The 16,279-nt window shown below is 51.8% G+C and overlaps 1 protein-coding gene across 2 annotated transcripts in view; it reads right to left on the bottom strand.

Moving 5' to 3' along the window:
* Window positions 1–16,279, bottom strand: part of SIK3 (SIK family kinase 3) — a 144,713-nt gene that overhangs the window by 16,629 nt on the left and 111,805 nt on the right. The window contains exons 7-15 of one of the 2 annotated variants that reach the window (XM_075909531.1): window positions 9,399–9,517; window positions 8,749–8,859; window positions 8,433–8,576; window positions 7,518–7,595; window positions 7,306–7,415; window positions 6,372–6,525; window positions 5,103–5,258; window positions 3,839–3,909; window positions 345–488 (exon numbers count right to left, since the gene is read on the bottom strand). In XM_075909531.1, the coding sequence (XP_075765646.1) occupies window positions 345–488; window positions 3,839–3,909; window positions 5,103–5,258; window positions 6,372–6,525; window positions 7,306–7,415; window positions 7,518–7,595; window positions 8,433–8,576; window positions 8,749–8,859; window positions 9,399–9,517 (1,087 nt within the window). The remainder of the gene's footprint in view (window positions 1–344; window positions 489–3,838; window positions 3,910–5,102; window positions 5,259–6,371; window positions 6,526–7,305; window positions 7,416–7,517; window positions 7,596–8,432; window positions 8,577–8,748; window positions 8,860–9,398; window positions 9,518–16,279) is intronic. The other variant, XM_075909532.1, reaches the window with a different exon arrangement.

The raw sequence follows: 16,279 nt of genomic DNA, 5'->3' as shown, positions 1-16,279 counted from the left end.
AGGGCTGAGCCTACTAGGAGGTGAACAGAGCCTCTGTTCCACTGCACTGGAGAGCTTATTCCTGACCCTGGGCAAAGGTAGCCATCCTGGCAGATCATCTCCAGCCACAGAAGTGGGGCTGGAGGGGAAGAGCCAGCCGAGCCCTGCCCATGAGTCCACAGATCCCCTGTGCCATGCGCTTAGCACGGGAGGAGCCTACAGCTGCTCCGAAATGAGACATGGCCCACAGGGCCAGCCAAGGTCTGCTCCTTTCTTCGCTCAACCCCCGTCTGCACTCCATTCACATGGCCTCCGAGCAGGTTCCCTGGCACAGAGCTGCCCCGACGGCCGGTGCCATTACTCACCGGTGCTGATCGGGTACCAGGTGTGGAGCCCAAACCCGGGATCGAATAGACTGCTGTCCTAGCTGCCTCTGCAAGTCTGGAGGGATTTCAGCTGTAGGGTTGGTCATTGCCAGAGTGTGCCTTTTTGGCCTATTTGCCAAGTATCTGCAACAAGCAGGAGCACATTTTATAAGTGGAAGAGACTGATGGGAATACTCCAAAAGAAGGGAGCAGAAGCAGATAATCCAGAGAGTAATTAGGAAAGAACAAACGCTCACTGCAGTGCTCAGAGCCTGCTGTGAGTTGTGTAACACCCATCAAAGAGCAAACGGGACTGCCAGTGTGTCAGATTAAAGGGACGTTAACTGCTTAGTGCAGGACGGAAGTCCTAGCCAGCTTTATTTCCATGCCAACCTTGGGAAAGAACAGACTGACCATTCATCCCCTCAGGAGGAAAGCCTTACTTTGTCTCACAGGGAATTCAGGCACATTCCCTGCTCTGGCTGCAGGGACTAGAGTTACGCTCTGTTGGGATTCTTTCCCATGAAGTGGTGCTAGTCTGACGGCTAACAGCCCGGCCGGCCTTACATCACATGCACTAATGCCCGGGGGACCGCTTGTGTGCGTAATACCAAAGCACTGGCCAGAGAGCTGGGCACAGTGCAGACAGATGCTGTGCGTCTTTCCCTGCATGGCTGCTGCCTTGCAATGTTTTCAGTCTGGGGGCTGAACCGGGATCAGCATATTCAATGGCTCCACCTCAGATGATGGCATTTACAACACAGCTATCACCACTGGAGATTAGACTGTGACCTGCTCTTTGCACTCTGTGGGTGACCCACCCCGGAGCCAAACAGAGGTCGAGACAGAGGAAAAGTGCGTGTCAGGTGCGCCATCTAGTCCCCGCTGGGGGACACTTCTAGCATAGCCGGGGAAGCCGTGTTTGCCGGCTGCACCAATGATGCCTAAAGCAAAACTGAGAAGGGAATGTGAGGGGCAAACTCAGCCCCCCTCCTTCCTGAACCCTGCCTTCTGACTGGAGACGAGCTCACAGCTCACTTGAGGTGTTTCGCCTTTGGGCCCCGTTTGTGTTTTGTTGGATGCCAAGGCCAAACAAGGCAGGAAGGGCTCGACAGTGAGATGGCAATGGATGCAGCTACCTTGGGATGTCCTGGCTCTTGGGCAAGCCCCAGGCCAGCTTCTCAGGAGCTAGCTATGGTGGAAACACGGAGCAAGCTTCGAGGACAGGGTGGAATCAGTGCCTGGACCGGGACTAGGCAAACCTCCCACCACTGTGAATTTGGGCGAAGATGCATTGGCGGAGAGTTATGGCTATGCAGAGCGTCGTGTACACAAAGCCAGAGGGTAAAATGGGGGTTACAAATACTTGGACTTGAAGTATTAGATTTGATGTCTGCAACTAAAACATGGACAGTAGGGGAAAGGAGCACTTAAAACTATGGCTCTGCAAAATGCAGTATCCATTGACACAAAAAAGCAGCAAGTTAACAGAAGGAAGAGCACTTAGTGGTGTGGTGACTTGCCAAAGCCGGAGCCATTAATACTGGAGAGCCACTTGAGGGAGACAGGGAGCGTTTCCCAATTGTGGTTTGCTACAATCATTTTATTTCATGGCTCCGGGGAACAATCCAATCATGAACTGCAAGTGTTTGGGTGGAAAATGTTTTGCGAGCTCAGAAGAGATGTGACTGTGCTCTGGGCATGAGGGATGGAATGCAGGCTATTTCAAGGTCAGGCAACCTACAACAAACAAGGACAAAAGTTGCTCGGTGGTTACCGTAGCGAGCATTCAAGCCAGAGGTCTGAAAAGATAAATATTAGCTTCTTCCCCCCGTGTTAATACTGTTTATTCTTCTACGGCTGATTAGTGGCATGTCACAGCGTAAGAGGGTGGGGAGAAGGCAGGTTAATGTGCACCCATCAGCACAGTTTAAGCCTGGGCCCGTCCAGTGGATATGGAGAATGTGGCGTAAGCGCACACAAGAAGGATTGAGGGGTAATATTTGCAAAGGGGACTTTGAACCCGCCTCTCAAGGACACAGTGTGAGACTTGGACTCAAGTCCAGGCACACAGTTTTGGAAGTGCTACCCTAAGTCTCCAAACCGGACTTGTCAAGTCTGACTCTTGGAACCTTCCAGGGTTCAGCTGAACGCAGGGATTTTAAAGGCCTGGGTATTCTTCGTTCAGCTTCCCAGTTTGGAGGGGTGGCCCACGGGGACTGCAGGAGCCAGCTTGCAACTTCTGCACAGCCCGGAGCAGTGCTGTCAGTCACTGAGTTCGGATTCCAACGTAGGAAGCTGGTTATTGACGCTGTGTGTCAGGACAGAGCGTTGCGTGCTGGGCCTGCAGTGTCTGGCGGCCAACCCTCCATTCGAAAGATGAGGATGACCATGGGTGGCACCATATAGCTTCCTGGGCCACACTGTGCCTACCCGTGGTCTAGAATGCGTACTGGAAGGACACTCGGCTCCAGGACAGTGGAAGCAGAAGGAATAGCATCTGGAATTCGTTAATGTGTCCCATGTTCTATGGCCAGGTAGACAAGGGAATGTGACCACATACCCGGGACAAGCCACTGTTGTACCCATCACCGTTTGAACCCTTCTGGTTTGCAACAGTGAGACCAGCAGAGGTCCCAAAGGCTAGAGGGATATTACAGGGCTTTAGCAGCAGCTCCCTCAGTTCTACACCTGCCTGCTACCCACCTAGTGAGTATTTGCATCCTCTTGGAAGGACAATATCCACAAACGCTGAGGAAGTGCTCGCTCTCACCCAAGTTCCTGCCCATCAGAACTGGGAAGAATCCATCGAACTTAGTAAGATCTCCTGCACACATTGGTTAGCAGAAAAACTAGCTGCACAAAAGCTACTAAGGAAGTATTAGCAAGGCCAGCGTTAGTGGTTTTGCCTGGAGGAAAACCCCGATACACATTTTGGCTGGGGAGAGAAGTGAAGTTTTGGAGTCAACGTTGGACCACCTCTCATGTTGGAACAGACTGCGTTAGGACCTAGTGCTATGGCTAGAAGTCTGAAGGGCTACAGATACCTGCCTTTTTAACCAAACTCACTTCGTTTAAGGCATCAGAGTTGGGTGTTTACTGCAGGTCTTGTTCCAAAAGCTGCGCAGATAAAATGAGACCAGTCCCCCAGTCAGGGACGAGGGAGGGTGCGGTTCCAGAAGCACTGACAATGCAGGTTAGTTTGGTTTGCATGCTGGTGCACCCTACGCAAAAGCCATTAGTGCTTAGAGTTTCTGGAGACCCTATTGCTCAAACAGCCGGCAAAGTTTCAGGTGATGCCAGATTCTTTCACAGAGTCATTTGTTTGCCTGTTAGTAACTGTCTGGTGTGAACAGGCACCACAGGAAGAGTTAAACCGTCCCCACAAGCAGTGCCTGCAGCTTGGGATGAGGTGGAAGGGTTGGGTTTGAAATGCACCACAGGGGGAGCCTCTCCAGCAGCACGAGGGGAAAGGCCAACAGATGGGGGGTTACCTCTGTACAGCTTCCTGATCCGGCTCCCCGTCGGAGCTCTCCTCATCCACGGGGGTAACTGCTGGCACTGCCTGAGGAGAGAGGAAAGGGGAACCGTGGGCTCCAGAAACGACCTGTTCAGCGCCCTTTCTGGGCTGAGGAGAACCGACGTTCTGGAAAGGGTTCCAGCACAGTAAGGCACCGGGCCCGGGGGGCACTCGGAACCCTCCTCCAAACCACCTGCCCCCCTCCCCAGGCAGCTTCTCCTTGTGGTGCTAGCAGGAGGTGCAGTCACAGGGGAGCACAGCCCACAGCAACGCGCCGCACTTCCCACGGGCAGACTGTCCTTTCTCTGATCCAATAGAGCAAGAGAGTGGCAAAGCCACCTTAGCGAGAGGGTTACAAACATCAGGCTCTTCCCAGCACTTCTGAAGAGAGGACACATTTCAGCTACGACTAAATGATAAATAAAAGACCCAGTCAGTATCAGCACATCACAGTCCTCACGGTAGCGAGACGTCTGGCCCCTAGAGCTAGCAGTTTTGTGCAGGTCATTAATGGCAGGAGGAAGATACAGAACTGGGCAGATTCCAGCTGACAACCCCAATACGGTAACAAAAAGGAGCAAAGCGATTAGAAACCCGGAGAGTGGACGTGAGCGTCACCTTGGAGACACGCCGCTACTCCCCGGACACGCTCGCTTCCACTGGGAAGGAGACGATCCCGCGGGGACCGGCTCAAGCAGTCAGCATGCCTCAGGGCCCCTGCCAGACAGCTAGCCGTGCCCACTCCAAGGGCGGGGCACCACAAAGCCAGATGCTAAGCAAACAGCGATATGGGGAGACGGAAAGGAAAGGTGCTTGCGAGGCACCTGGTAACCGAAGGAGTTTTAAGCTCTAGGAGCGTAGACAGTGTGGAAGAAGGAGGAGCCGAGTCACAGCATGGCCAGGGACAGGATACTGGCAGCAAAGCCACCATCTGTTTTAAAAGGTCCTTTGAATCCAGCTTCGGCTTAGCCTCTGGAGAGCAGGTGGGCAGAGAGGATGAAGGGAAAGGGTCCCCAAAGGGGACAGTACTGTAGGAGGAAAGTCCCGGCGGAAGGAAAGCAAAAGCAAACGGCAGGTGGCAAGTCTCTGCCAGTGTTGGGAATCTGGCATTTCATTCCCTGTCCGCCTCTGCAGTACTTTCCCACACACCACTCCCCCCAGCTCTCGCTGCCAGCTCAGCCAGCAGGAGGACATGTCTGCAAACATGCCACCAACTCTGTTCTTCCTTTGCTACCTACCGGCGTCATAGTGACGAGGGGGGAAGGACCTCGAGGGCGCTTCAGCAGCTGTTGTGCGTGCAGCTGGATGTTGGCTCCGCCATCCGAAGCCCGTCGCCCCAGAGGGCCCATTCCATTCAACAACTGCAGCGTGGGGGGCTGCAGCAAGGACTGCTCCTAGGAGGAACACAGAGTCAGCACAGCATACTCGTCCTCCCCCGCTGCCTGCTGAGGAGGGTCTCGATGCATCTGGATGCAACCACATACCCTGTGGTGCATACAAGCATCCCAAAGCGGTTCAGAAGATCCAACAGCCTACGTGCTGCTAGCTCTACGAAGCATTGGTCACGGCTTCCAAATCCCAACTTTTAGAGGAAAACATGAAATTCAAAATATTTTTACATATTAATATGGGTAGTCACATGCACAGTATATGGCTAGTGCTAAATTTCACTGACGTTTGATTTTTGCTGAGATTTTCAAGCAGAAGATAAAATCTTACAGTTCACATAGTATCAGATGAAACACCTATTAGACTTTCTTCACCTTGACCACATTTCAATACGAATAATGTCTCATGGACATTTTCTTTCCCATTTACAGTCACGCAGACTGTATCCTATTTGTAGTCACCAAATATCCTCTATATTTGTTGCTGTCACTTAGAACGTTTTTGCAGCTTGCAAGTTAGCACCATGTCAACAGGCGGCTCTCCACTGGCACCCAGACCACATAGTACAAGCACTACGAAATCCATCTCCCAGCAACATATGATCTCCCCAGAGGCTACATTGGCTGTTGAATATTTCATTTAATCTCCACCAGGAGGCAGAGTCAACTTACAAGAGCAAACAGCCTCTTTGGCCTTGGCGGAGGTGAAGTCTCGTCAACATCCGACTACTGGGGAAACTGAGGCACGGAGCAGGCGCGTGACCTCCCTGAATTCCCACAGCGAGACAGTGGCAGAGCTGGGAGAAGCCTGACCTTCCAGCCCTGAGCTTTAGTCACAAGACAGGCTGGGCCTCTTGGTGTGATTTGTTACCACATCGCTGACCTCCCCTGCCCTATCGAACACGTTTCTGAATTTCAAATTACGGGGTTGTTTTGGTTTTACTCAGCACAAGAGGCACAGCCCAGGACAGCAGGCGACAGACAGAGCTAAATCTCGGGCTCAGCAACCAACGCGATTGTAAAACCCATGGAGCAGACATGGGGCTCTCCCAAGAGCTGCAGCCTGCATCTCCAGGTAGCACTGGCTGCAGTCATGCGACAGTCCATGGCGGTTGGTACCTTGTACTCCAGCTGGCCCGTGGGCTGCAGGTTCTGCATAGGCAGCATGTTGTGCATGAAGCTCATGTTTGGCATCACTTGCAGGAACGGAGCCTGGGGAGTGACACGAGGGTAGCCTGGCAGGAGCTTCTGGAGATCTTCCATCACCTCCGTGCTGCACAATCACATTGGGACACAGGGCTTAGAAACAGGCCAAGCAAACCAACCGACACGCTTGCTGCAGCTAGCCCTGCGTCTCCCGGGCTTCACAGAGCACAAGTGCTTCAACATCTTCCAGGCTGTCATCCGCCCTGTGGAGGCAGAACTGGATTGGCCAGCCCCGCCATCCATGCCAAACCCAACTGCACTTGAGATCACTCACGACACCTCCTCTCTAGACACCGACACATTACAAGTAAGGGGGCGCCCAGGCCGAGGAGCCTGGAAAAGCTCTCTGGCCCACGCTGCCGCCGGCGACACAAACCCAGCAGCGATTCCCTGTGGCTCTACCGGAGAGGCCTGCCACACGAGCCAGCGGGGAAATGGCTGTTCTGGCAAAAAGACATGGATTTCTGCTAGTCAGCTAGCACCCGGCTTGCCTCCCCACCCCCTACCTCGATTGTGCTCTCGAGCAAGAATCCCACCCTGCCATCCCGTTCACTGCAGAACGTGGGGTGCGGAGAGCAGGCAGGCAGGCAAAGAGACTTCACTCCTGCGTACGGAAGGGTGGATTTTTGGCATGTGTTTTTCCATCATTTTAACAGATTCTATAAAACCTCTGACCTCTCACCAGGAAGCAACTCAAAGGCGTGAGAGCTCCTTAGAACATACATGCCCGAGTGCCTCCAAGGGGCCACGGCGAGCCAGAGAATCATCATCCACGGGGTGGAGGGGCGCCCTTAAAAAGGCAGGGGGGGTGTCTCTGTTGCCACTCAGGAGAAAGCCGGACACTCACCGGGGGTCAGCAACTCCAACAGTGTGCCGTCTCATCGAGAGATAGCGGACCAGGGCCTCGGGGGATGGCTCTTCCCCTTCATCGCTGTCCAAGTTCATCGTCCCATCGGTCTGAGTGGGGAAAACACAAGAGGTGCTGAAGTCAAGTGCCAGGAGCCCAGCGTGTCCCGAAGAAAGGGCGCGCCCAGGGGCCACCAACGGAAAGCAACTTGCCTCTACAATCTGGTTCTCGGGGTTGATGAGCTGCACTTGCGGCACATTGATACTCACGGGGTTGCCTGCCTGTTCCGCCTGCAAAGCAGAAGGAATCAAAACCATGAGGAACTGAGGGGGGGGGGGTCCTTTATAAAAATCAGCAGCAAAATCCTTCGGGTAGTGACTCTGCCTATGGGCGCCAATGGAGCGCAGTGCCCTTCGGGGGGAATCGCCTTCTCCCAAACACATTAGCCACTCGCAGAAGGGATCCCAACTCCAAGCTGTGCTAGATCTTCCTCCGCCTCCCCCCCAACGCTCCCTTCTCACCCACCTGCCACACACTCAGCTGTGCTCCCAGGCGCTGCACAGCACAAACCAGGGTTAGCGTCCAGCATGCACACTGGAGGAGAAGGGGGGAGATCCAGGAGCCAGTTCTAGGCTGTTCTTGGCATCCTTAACAGGCTTGCATCAGCCACCCCCAGGACCGCCTCTCTCTACTCCCCTCCTCACAGCCTGACTTCAGTTAAAGCAAGAGAGTCGGCTCCTCTGCAGTTCCTGCTGCCAATGGAAACAGCTTCCTCACACCCATCCCAGACGCTCCGTTTCTCAGCCTAGAACATCTCCCTAAGTGCACGAGGGACTCCTGCCACTGCATCACAAGACACTAGGTCCGGCGGGTGGGAGCAGGCCTCGCATGAAAGACACGGGACTACATAAAGGCTCAGTCTCATGCCCGGAACGTTGCAAACCCCAAGAGTCCAGGACCGCCGACACACGTGCAAACCTACCCCACAGGCAAAGTCTCTCCTCATCGGGGGAGCCGTTCATGAAGGGACACAAGTTACTTTACGTGCCAGCTAATCAAGCTGTGGCCAAGCTGCGCACTGCAAGGCGAGGGGAAGCAGCGTGAAGCACCCGCCTACGCAGACCCACCTGGATGGTAGCTGGGGTGGAGAAGGCCATGGTCCGCGGCACGCTGGGCGGTGCTGTAATGCGCAGGTTCTTGTGCCTCTTTAATCGGTCACAGAGCAGGCTATAGATTGCACTGTAGTGATCATAGGCGTCTGTCCTCAGTGACTAGCAAGGGAAGGATGGAGAGAGAGTTTTTTTCCCCTCTCATAATGAAAATAAATTCCCTTCCCCCCACCCCTGAACTCTCTGCAGAAGAAAGTATTAACTGGCAAGTGTGATCAGCTGCTAACGTGACATTCACCAGCTGCAGGCAGCAGCCCAAGCTGGCCTGAGTTACCTGTAGTGTGCGCTCTTTGTCCAGCCCCATCTCCACCATGGCTAGGAGCACATCTTCATTCAGTGGCTCCATCTGCCTTTCAATCTTGAGGTGCTGACATTCTGCTATTAACTGCAAGGGCACAGAGAGACCCTCAGTGCTCAGGTGGGACACACCGCACACCCCAGTGCTGCAAGCCTGCGGCAGGAGGGCCCGCGTGCTGTGCTGCAGGGCCGCCCTGCACACTATCTGAACGCAGAGGGCAAAACAGGGGCAGAAACGGCATCTCAGTGGCGCACGATCCTGGGAGCCAGCAACGTCCCACAAGCAGCCTGACAGGAGCCCCCGCAGGGCATCAGCAGGGCAATCAAAGGAGCCCAGAGCTACCGAGACTAAGAGAATAATGCAAGAGGATGAGCAATCTCAAGTCCGAGAGAGGAGGGGCGACAGTGAGTAAGCTGCACGGCCCAACAGGGAGGAGAATACCAACACGCTAGCATTTGGGAATTGGGAACACTGGACGCAGGGTGCTCATTTGGGTCTGAGCAGCTCTAGTGGTTCCCAACGGGGAACTCAGGGGCAGTATTCAGCCCTCCTCCCTAAACCCCGCATGCGGCACTCCCCGCACCCATTCAGCAGGGAGCCGCCCCAGAGCGTTTCTGCCTGCGCACCCTGTCAAACTCGGCATCCGCTTCCCCGAGCTTCATCCATTTGTGTTTGCAAATCTGTTCCATCGAGAGTCGCTTGCTCGGGTCCAGCACCAGCATGTGGCGGATCAAGTGCTCACATTCTACAAGAGAGCAACAAGAGAACGAGTCATTCAGTAGCACAGGTCAACACCCCCCGAGGGACGCGGCTTCGCATCAGGGCTGGAACAAGGGCATTGTTTTGAGGCAACAGACAAGAACAATGTTCTGGGGATGGGGTCTGTGGCAAACAGCGAATATACATGCGCCCTGCGTTGGGCCTGACTGAGTCTTGCACACAAGCATGGGGTTAAATCCCTGACATCTGACACACGAGCATAGGAGCTACCACGGATAGGCACAAGCTCTGCCCAAAGCCTAATTAAATCAAGGTCTCCAGCTCAGCATAATTCAAAGGACCTGCACCAGAGGGCACCACCAGCTGCCTCTCCCCCAGCACTGGCTGCCCTCCCAAATAAGGCTCGGAGAGACTTCAGGATTGTGCAACACCCCGTCTTTATTCACCCGCACTTGTCCCACCACCAGCGCCAAACTATCTACAGTCGCTATGGGCTTCTCTCCTCAGACAGACAGTCAGTCTTCAGCTAGGAGGCTTCCAGCTCCCGCCCTGACTGATTGACCTCTCCTCTCCTCACTGCCTGGCCCCTCCTTCTGGCTCCCTCCCAGCCTCCACAGCCCTTGGCTCGTCAGGCTGGGAGATGCTGCCAATCCCCAGGCTGGCATTAGGCTTTTATATCAGCCCCAATCTGTTCCCCGTGATTGGAGCTGACAGCGCAGAGGCTAATTAAGTGCTCTTGCTCCAGCACCCTGCTGCTACAGGACCCCATGCAGCACGGCGTGACAGTGGCCCTCCATCCTCATCTGGGCAGCAGTCAGCGACCACAGGGGGCTCTGCCAGCCACGAGGGCAGAAAGATCCCAACTCCCAAAGAACAGAATGGCTTCTGCCACGCAAGAGCATGGATTTGCTTTTCCTTATAGTAAAGTGCCACCCAATGCCGGTGCAGACCTTGCATTAGGACAGCAAACAGAAGCTCTGCATGCCCATGGTAACCCTTTTGCTGCCTTTCAGTATTGCAAAAGCTTGCTTTGAAAGCATTTGTACTTGGGGCCGAACGTGACTGACTGCACACCTTTCGACCTGAAGAAGGGCTCTGTGTAAGCTCAAAGGCTCTTCTCTCTCACTAACAGAAGTTGGCCCAATAAAGACTTTACCTCACCACTTTGTGTCTCTAATATCGGCAGACCCACATGATTACACTGCCACTGCCTGTATTCCTTTAATTCAGCAAACTTTGCCCCCTAAAAAAGTCTAGTTTTTGAATGAAATACAAACTCCCTCTTTCATTCAACAAGCAACCGCCAGAACCAACGCGGTGATGTTTGTTACGGCCTGTAGGTGGCGCACATCTACTTCTCACCTACGTGTTTACTCTGGCAACGCAACCCAACCCAGCCCAGCCCGTATTGCAGGGGTGAAGGGCAAACCACAATTGGAATCTAGCAGGCTGCCAAGGCAGGATTACCAAACGCAGGCTTAACGCAGAAAAACACAGTTCCCAAACTTCCGTACAACAACAAGCCCTGCCGCCATGCCTGACCCACGCTTGCACCATATGGACTATGATAACAAGTTCAACCTGAAGCCAGAGAAAGGCGTCTTATTCTCAAATGAAGGTTTCCATTAAAGAAGGCTATAAAATAGGAGCTAGAGTCTCCCCCATAAAGATGGAGCCATGTCGGCAATTAGAATAAATCATACATTTTCATGAACATTGTCTTTCCTAATTACTACACAAAAACCTCTAAAAAAAGAGCAAACATGGTTTAAACGTAAGATGCAAATGCACAGTGCAGATGTTTTTTAAACACTATCCAAACCAGTTCAATAAAGGAAGCGGCAATTTAGATCTAGAGGAATAAAATGCAAATTCTTCCTTCCACATCAGATCTAGCCTAAAGCTACTTAATTTTTAAATATTGCATCTTTCCCAGCACTTGCTCATCTCAGGGACTGAAAATGCCCAAGCACCACATCTAATTCCCCTTCCGCAGCCATTGCCAACTATGCAGCTGCTGCTGCTGCTACCACTTATCTAGCTTGCGCATTATGCCAGCTGCGTCTTCAGAGCAAGAAAAACCTCAAAGTATTTTGGTGAAAGAAGATACACTGGGATCGTTTTCAATGGAGAATGCAAGGCATTTGACAGCAGAAGTATCGTGTTATGAATGAACCTGGGCTGGTGGATAGGGTTACTGCCTCTCTAAGGAAGGAGCTCTGTGGCTGTCCCAGAAGCTGGACAGATGTAGGGGTGCTTTAGATGCCCCTCACATTTTAGCACATCTCTGCCTCCATGCAAGTGTTAGAATTCTCTCCCTGCAGTCCAAAGGACTCGGGATGGAAGCAGAGCACTTAACCGCTGAGCTAAGTCACTGTACATCAGAGGGCATGCACGGGGCAAGGAGCTCTGCACACTGGGAGACAAGGTGGGTTTTTCATGTGGTTGATGCATGCCAGACATCACAGGATATCCAAAAGAGTTTGCTCCCAAGTCTGCCACTGACTCTGCCTAGGTAAGTCACCAAAGCTCCCTGGGCCTCTGTCTCCTCATGGGGAAAATGTCTCCTTTGTAAAGCACTTTGTAAGGAAGACTGCTATTGAAATGCTAGGAATTACTGTGATAGAGCCATTGTTCTAGGGGTCCCCAAGGCACAGAGCACTGCTATGTCTTGTCTGCACAATGCAGAGGGTCAGAAAAGGACAGGAGCAGCCTTACTTCTGTATTTGGACAAAAGACAAGTACAAAAGGGCATTCAATGAAGCTGAAAGAGAAGCCGTATAAAACTGATAAAATGATGCTTTGCCAAACAGAGCATCCATAATGAACTTGTAGAACTCGAGGTATCAAAGGTGAGGATCTTGGGGAGATTTAAAATAAAGGATTGGGTGTTTAGAAGAACAATGGGAACACCTGAGAAAAGAGAACACTTAAAAGGGAAATAAACCCTCATTCCTTAGGGCATGAACCACCAAGTAACAAAGATTAGGAAGAAGCTGCCTCGGTGATCAAGTTATTCTATAACTGTCACCTAAGGAATTTCTTGCACCCATCTTTAAAAGCAGCTGGTGCTAGTCACTGCTGGATACAGGATGCTAGAAGGGATGATTTAGTCAGATGTACTTTTTACAGCAGAGGTGGGTTTAAAGAGAACCTGTATCTGAATGTGGCTTTGCTGGAGTTCAAGGGAGACGCAACCAAGCATACCACCGACATGAGACCAGCAACAGTCTCCACTGCCATACGCATCCCAAGACCTTGCAAATGTAGCTACCAGAGGAACATTCCAATGAGAAAACCTCGGACTGCCAAGGCAAGTCGCTGAGGAGGGGCAACGTGTGAAATTAACTCTCTCTAAACCCTTCATTGCCGACCAACTCCTAGGAAACAGCTGGCGTGGCTGGACTGTCAGCTCCCGAGGGCAGGGACTTTGTGAAGATCAGACCTTCCTCCTGGTCACTTGAAGCAGCACAGTGATTAGCAAAAGCGCAAGGCACTTGTTACCCAGGAGGCTGCGAAGGAATCGGCTGGACAGTCTGAACCTAGGAAGTCAGGGCTGTTGAAAGCGCTGTACAGCAGGACCAGGCACACGCAGCTCTCCCCCCACGTCTGGGCTCCTGCGCATGGAGTGGCTAACCGTGCCCCCTCCCAGGCCGTCTCTCCCTTCCCTTTCCTGCAACTGTCACTCATGAGCTCAGACTTCAAAGAGGGCTTCAGGCTGGAGAAAGCACAGAAGGAGGAAATCGACCCTCTATTAAATCTCTACAACATCTGCTACTGGCAAAGGGAAATATTTTTCATGAAACCAAAATACTGACAGGTGGCTCCAGCAGAGCAAGGAAATGCTCAGTGAAGGGTGCCACGCTGTCCTTTCCTCCCCCAGGTGCACCCTGTACAGATCTCAGACCATCAGATGTGCCTCCATCCGACAAAGGTAGTTTTGCACCTTCTTTTATGCTACGCCCTTTGCGAGGGCCACATGTTGTCTCCATACTCCCTCTCCTCCACATTTCTGCGTTGGGGAGCCCTCTCTTACAAAGGTTCCTTCACTAACTAGCTCTTCATGGCTTCTTGACTTGGCAGTTTTCCCACGCCTCATCCCTGGATCGCTTTGCTTTCCTTTGCTCAAGTGGCACACAAAGTAAATGGGCCAAAAGGAATAACAGAAGAAGTCACTGATTAGCACATGCCAAAGAACCGAGAGTAAGTGGAAAGGTGGGTGTGTGCAGAGGGGATATACATAGCAATGAAGTTCAGAATTCACAAGCTTATCTTTGGTTTGGTGGCTGTTAAGCTCTGGATACTCAAAGCTTCAGGTTGGGAAGCTTCATTGCACCAGAAAAGGGAGAAGGGTTTTTTATTTAAGAGAATTAAAGGGTCCAAATGAAAAAGACATTCAGGGTGCATCTACAAAGCATCTAAACTCAAAATAAGATAGGTAACTTGCACTACACAAATGGCATATCTTATTTCGACTGAATGTGGAAAGAGCATATTTCAAGATTTGGCACGTCTACACAGTTACAGGATGCCAAAATAGGTCTCGAAATAGTGGACGCACTCTCTCGAAATAGCAGGCACGTTCAAAAGATGTGGAGTAGCCACTTCAGGACACTTCGGTATCCCGAAATAGCCCCGCTGCGTAGACGCACCCTCACATAGAGCAAAAACCAATGGCTTTCCTATCTCCATCCACAGGCTCTTCAGAGCTCAGCTCCGGGACATTATAGCTGAAGAGCCTAGTGGAGAACTGCTTTCTAAGCAAAGGAAGGCAGCACGTTCACCCGTGGATGTGGAGCTAAGCCAGGGACTCTGACTTCCCAAAGGGTTTGCCACAATTTCTCTGGATCTGACAACTGCTAGCCTGACATTGGAAAGGTGCGAGCCAGAATATCCTAGGAGACAGATATTAAACGCTGTGCCAATTAATCCCTCTCATCATCCAGCCGGAAGCCCTGAGGAACGGAGCTGAGCCCAGCACATCCAAGAGGTCTGGTTCAGTCTCTAACACACGGGGCTGTTGTTGATTAACTGGACTCAGGGCTCAGTACTGTCTCCACTTTAGCCGCAGCCCTGGCCGTGCATGTTGCACTCCTCGAACTGATTACTAGTGATAAACTGCTTCTCTTGTGTTGCTTGTAGTTAAGTCACAATAAAGTCTAATCCACGATGATTCAGCAATATTGTCCACAGGAGATCTCTCTCTCTCTGGCGGCACAATTATTTACTGAAAATTAATTTCCTTTAGTTAAAACACATGCCCTTTAATGTTGCAACTAGAAGGTGGCGAGCTGCTCTTGGAGGCTGAGTACGGTGCCGTGCTGCACATTCGCAACCAGAGTATTTGTGCGCACACACAAGCGTATCAAGGACGCTGGTCTGAGACAAGCACAGTGCCGGCAGGAGCTCCCCCCGTACAGCCCTGCCAATCCATTTGGATCCTGCTAAGCATCCTCCCACACAAATACTTGCCTGTAGGGCAGCCCTGGCAGCCCCTCCCCAAGCATGCCTTCCAACTCTCCCAGCCCCGACTGCAACTGCTCCTGAGTGTCTCCCCTAAACTCTGCCAGGGTTCCTCAGTGCTGGCTGGCAGCACACCCTGCCGCTGTAGGCTCCAGACTCTTGTATGCAGCCACTGTGAATTATTCCTGGGGGAATGGGGAACTCTGAAGAGGGTCAGCAAATCTCCCTCTATTGCCACCTACACCAGGTCTCCAGAAGTGATAGGCTACCTCGGTAGGGACTGTGTTGCTCAAATGAGCCCAACCAATAAGCAGAAATGACATCCCACTCTTCTTCCTGGAGAGCAGAGCAATGTGAACTCACACCACAAAGTTACCACTCTGAGCTTGTCTAGCCAGAGAGGCTGTTGCGCACTAAGCCAGGGTGCAAGCAAGTAACCACATTGGCAGCTTATTCTGCACCACCTATTATATCACACCAAGAGTGCCTTTGCATGCATCAACTTAATCCAATTCCTCTATGGACTACCTAATGCGCACCAAGACACTGACTGTAGCGCAAGACATTGTGGAAACCATTTTCATATTTAGCTAGAAGCCATCTTGTACAACAGAAACCATTTCAGCTTTCTGCCTCTGCACATATACCAGAGTGAACTTTCTGTTACCCCAGGACAGAGGCCTGCAAGATGAGCTATTAGAATGTGTTAATCGGGCTGGTTGGGACAGGAGATGCACTCCCTAGTACCTGCCCACCATCTTGCTGCTAAGGCTTTGTTTTTCCAAGTTTAATTGATGATTTCTGTAATTGGATGCCCTGATGTCAGACTGTTTGGTTAAGGGTATAAAGATACTACGATTGATTGTATTAGCCAGGCTTACTGGACCACGTTTGGCTCACTTTGCCTTATTGATCAATAAAGCTGTCTGTTTAGCCGCCTAAACTGAGTGAGGTGTTTGCTTCAACAACATATATTGGGAAACGAACACACCAGGGGGCAGATTATCCAGCAAGTTCTTGGAAAGCATTGGAGACAATATTCTATTTCATAAGGCTGAGAAAGCTACTGGGGGGAAGCTGTTCTTGATTTGAGTTTAACAAATAGGGAGGAACCAGTTGAAAATTTGAAAGTGGAAGGCAGTTTGGGTGAAAGTGACCATGAAATCAAGAGTTCATGATTGTAAGGAAGGTGAGAAGGGAGAACAGCAAAAAAGAAACAATGGATTTCAGGACGGCAGATTTCAGTGAACTCAGAGAGCTGGTAGGTAAGGTCCCACGGGAAGCAAGACTAGGAGGAAAAACAACTGAAGAGAGTTGGCAGTTT

This window comes from Pelodiscus sinensis, chromosome 26 (genome assembly GCF_049634645.1).
Source record: "Pelodiscus sinensis isolate JC-2024 chromosome 26, ASM4963464v1, whole genome shotgun sequence".
NCBI classification, from domain to species: domain Eukaryota; kingdom Metazoa; phylum Chordata; order Testudines; family Trionychidae; genus Pelodiscus; species Pelodiscus sinensis.
The sequence above is the reverse complement of the archived record's forward strand: the minus strand, read 5'-3'. Positions and strand labels throughout refer to the sequence as shown.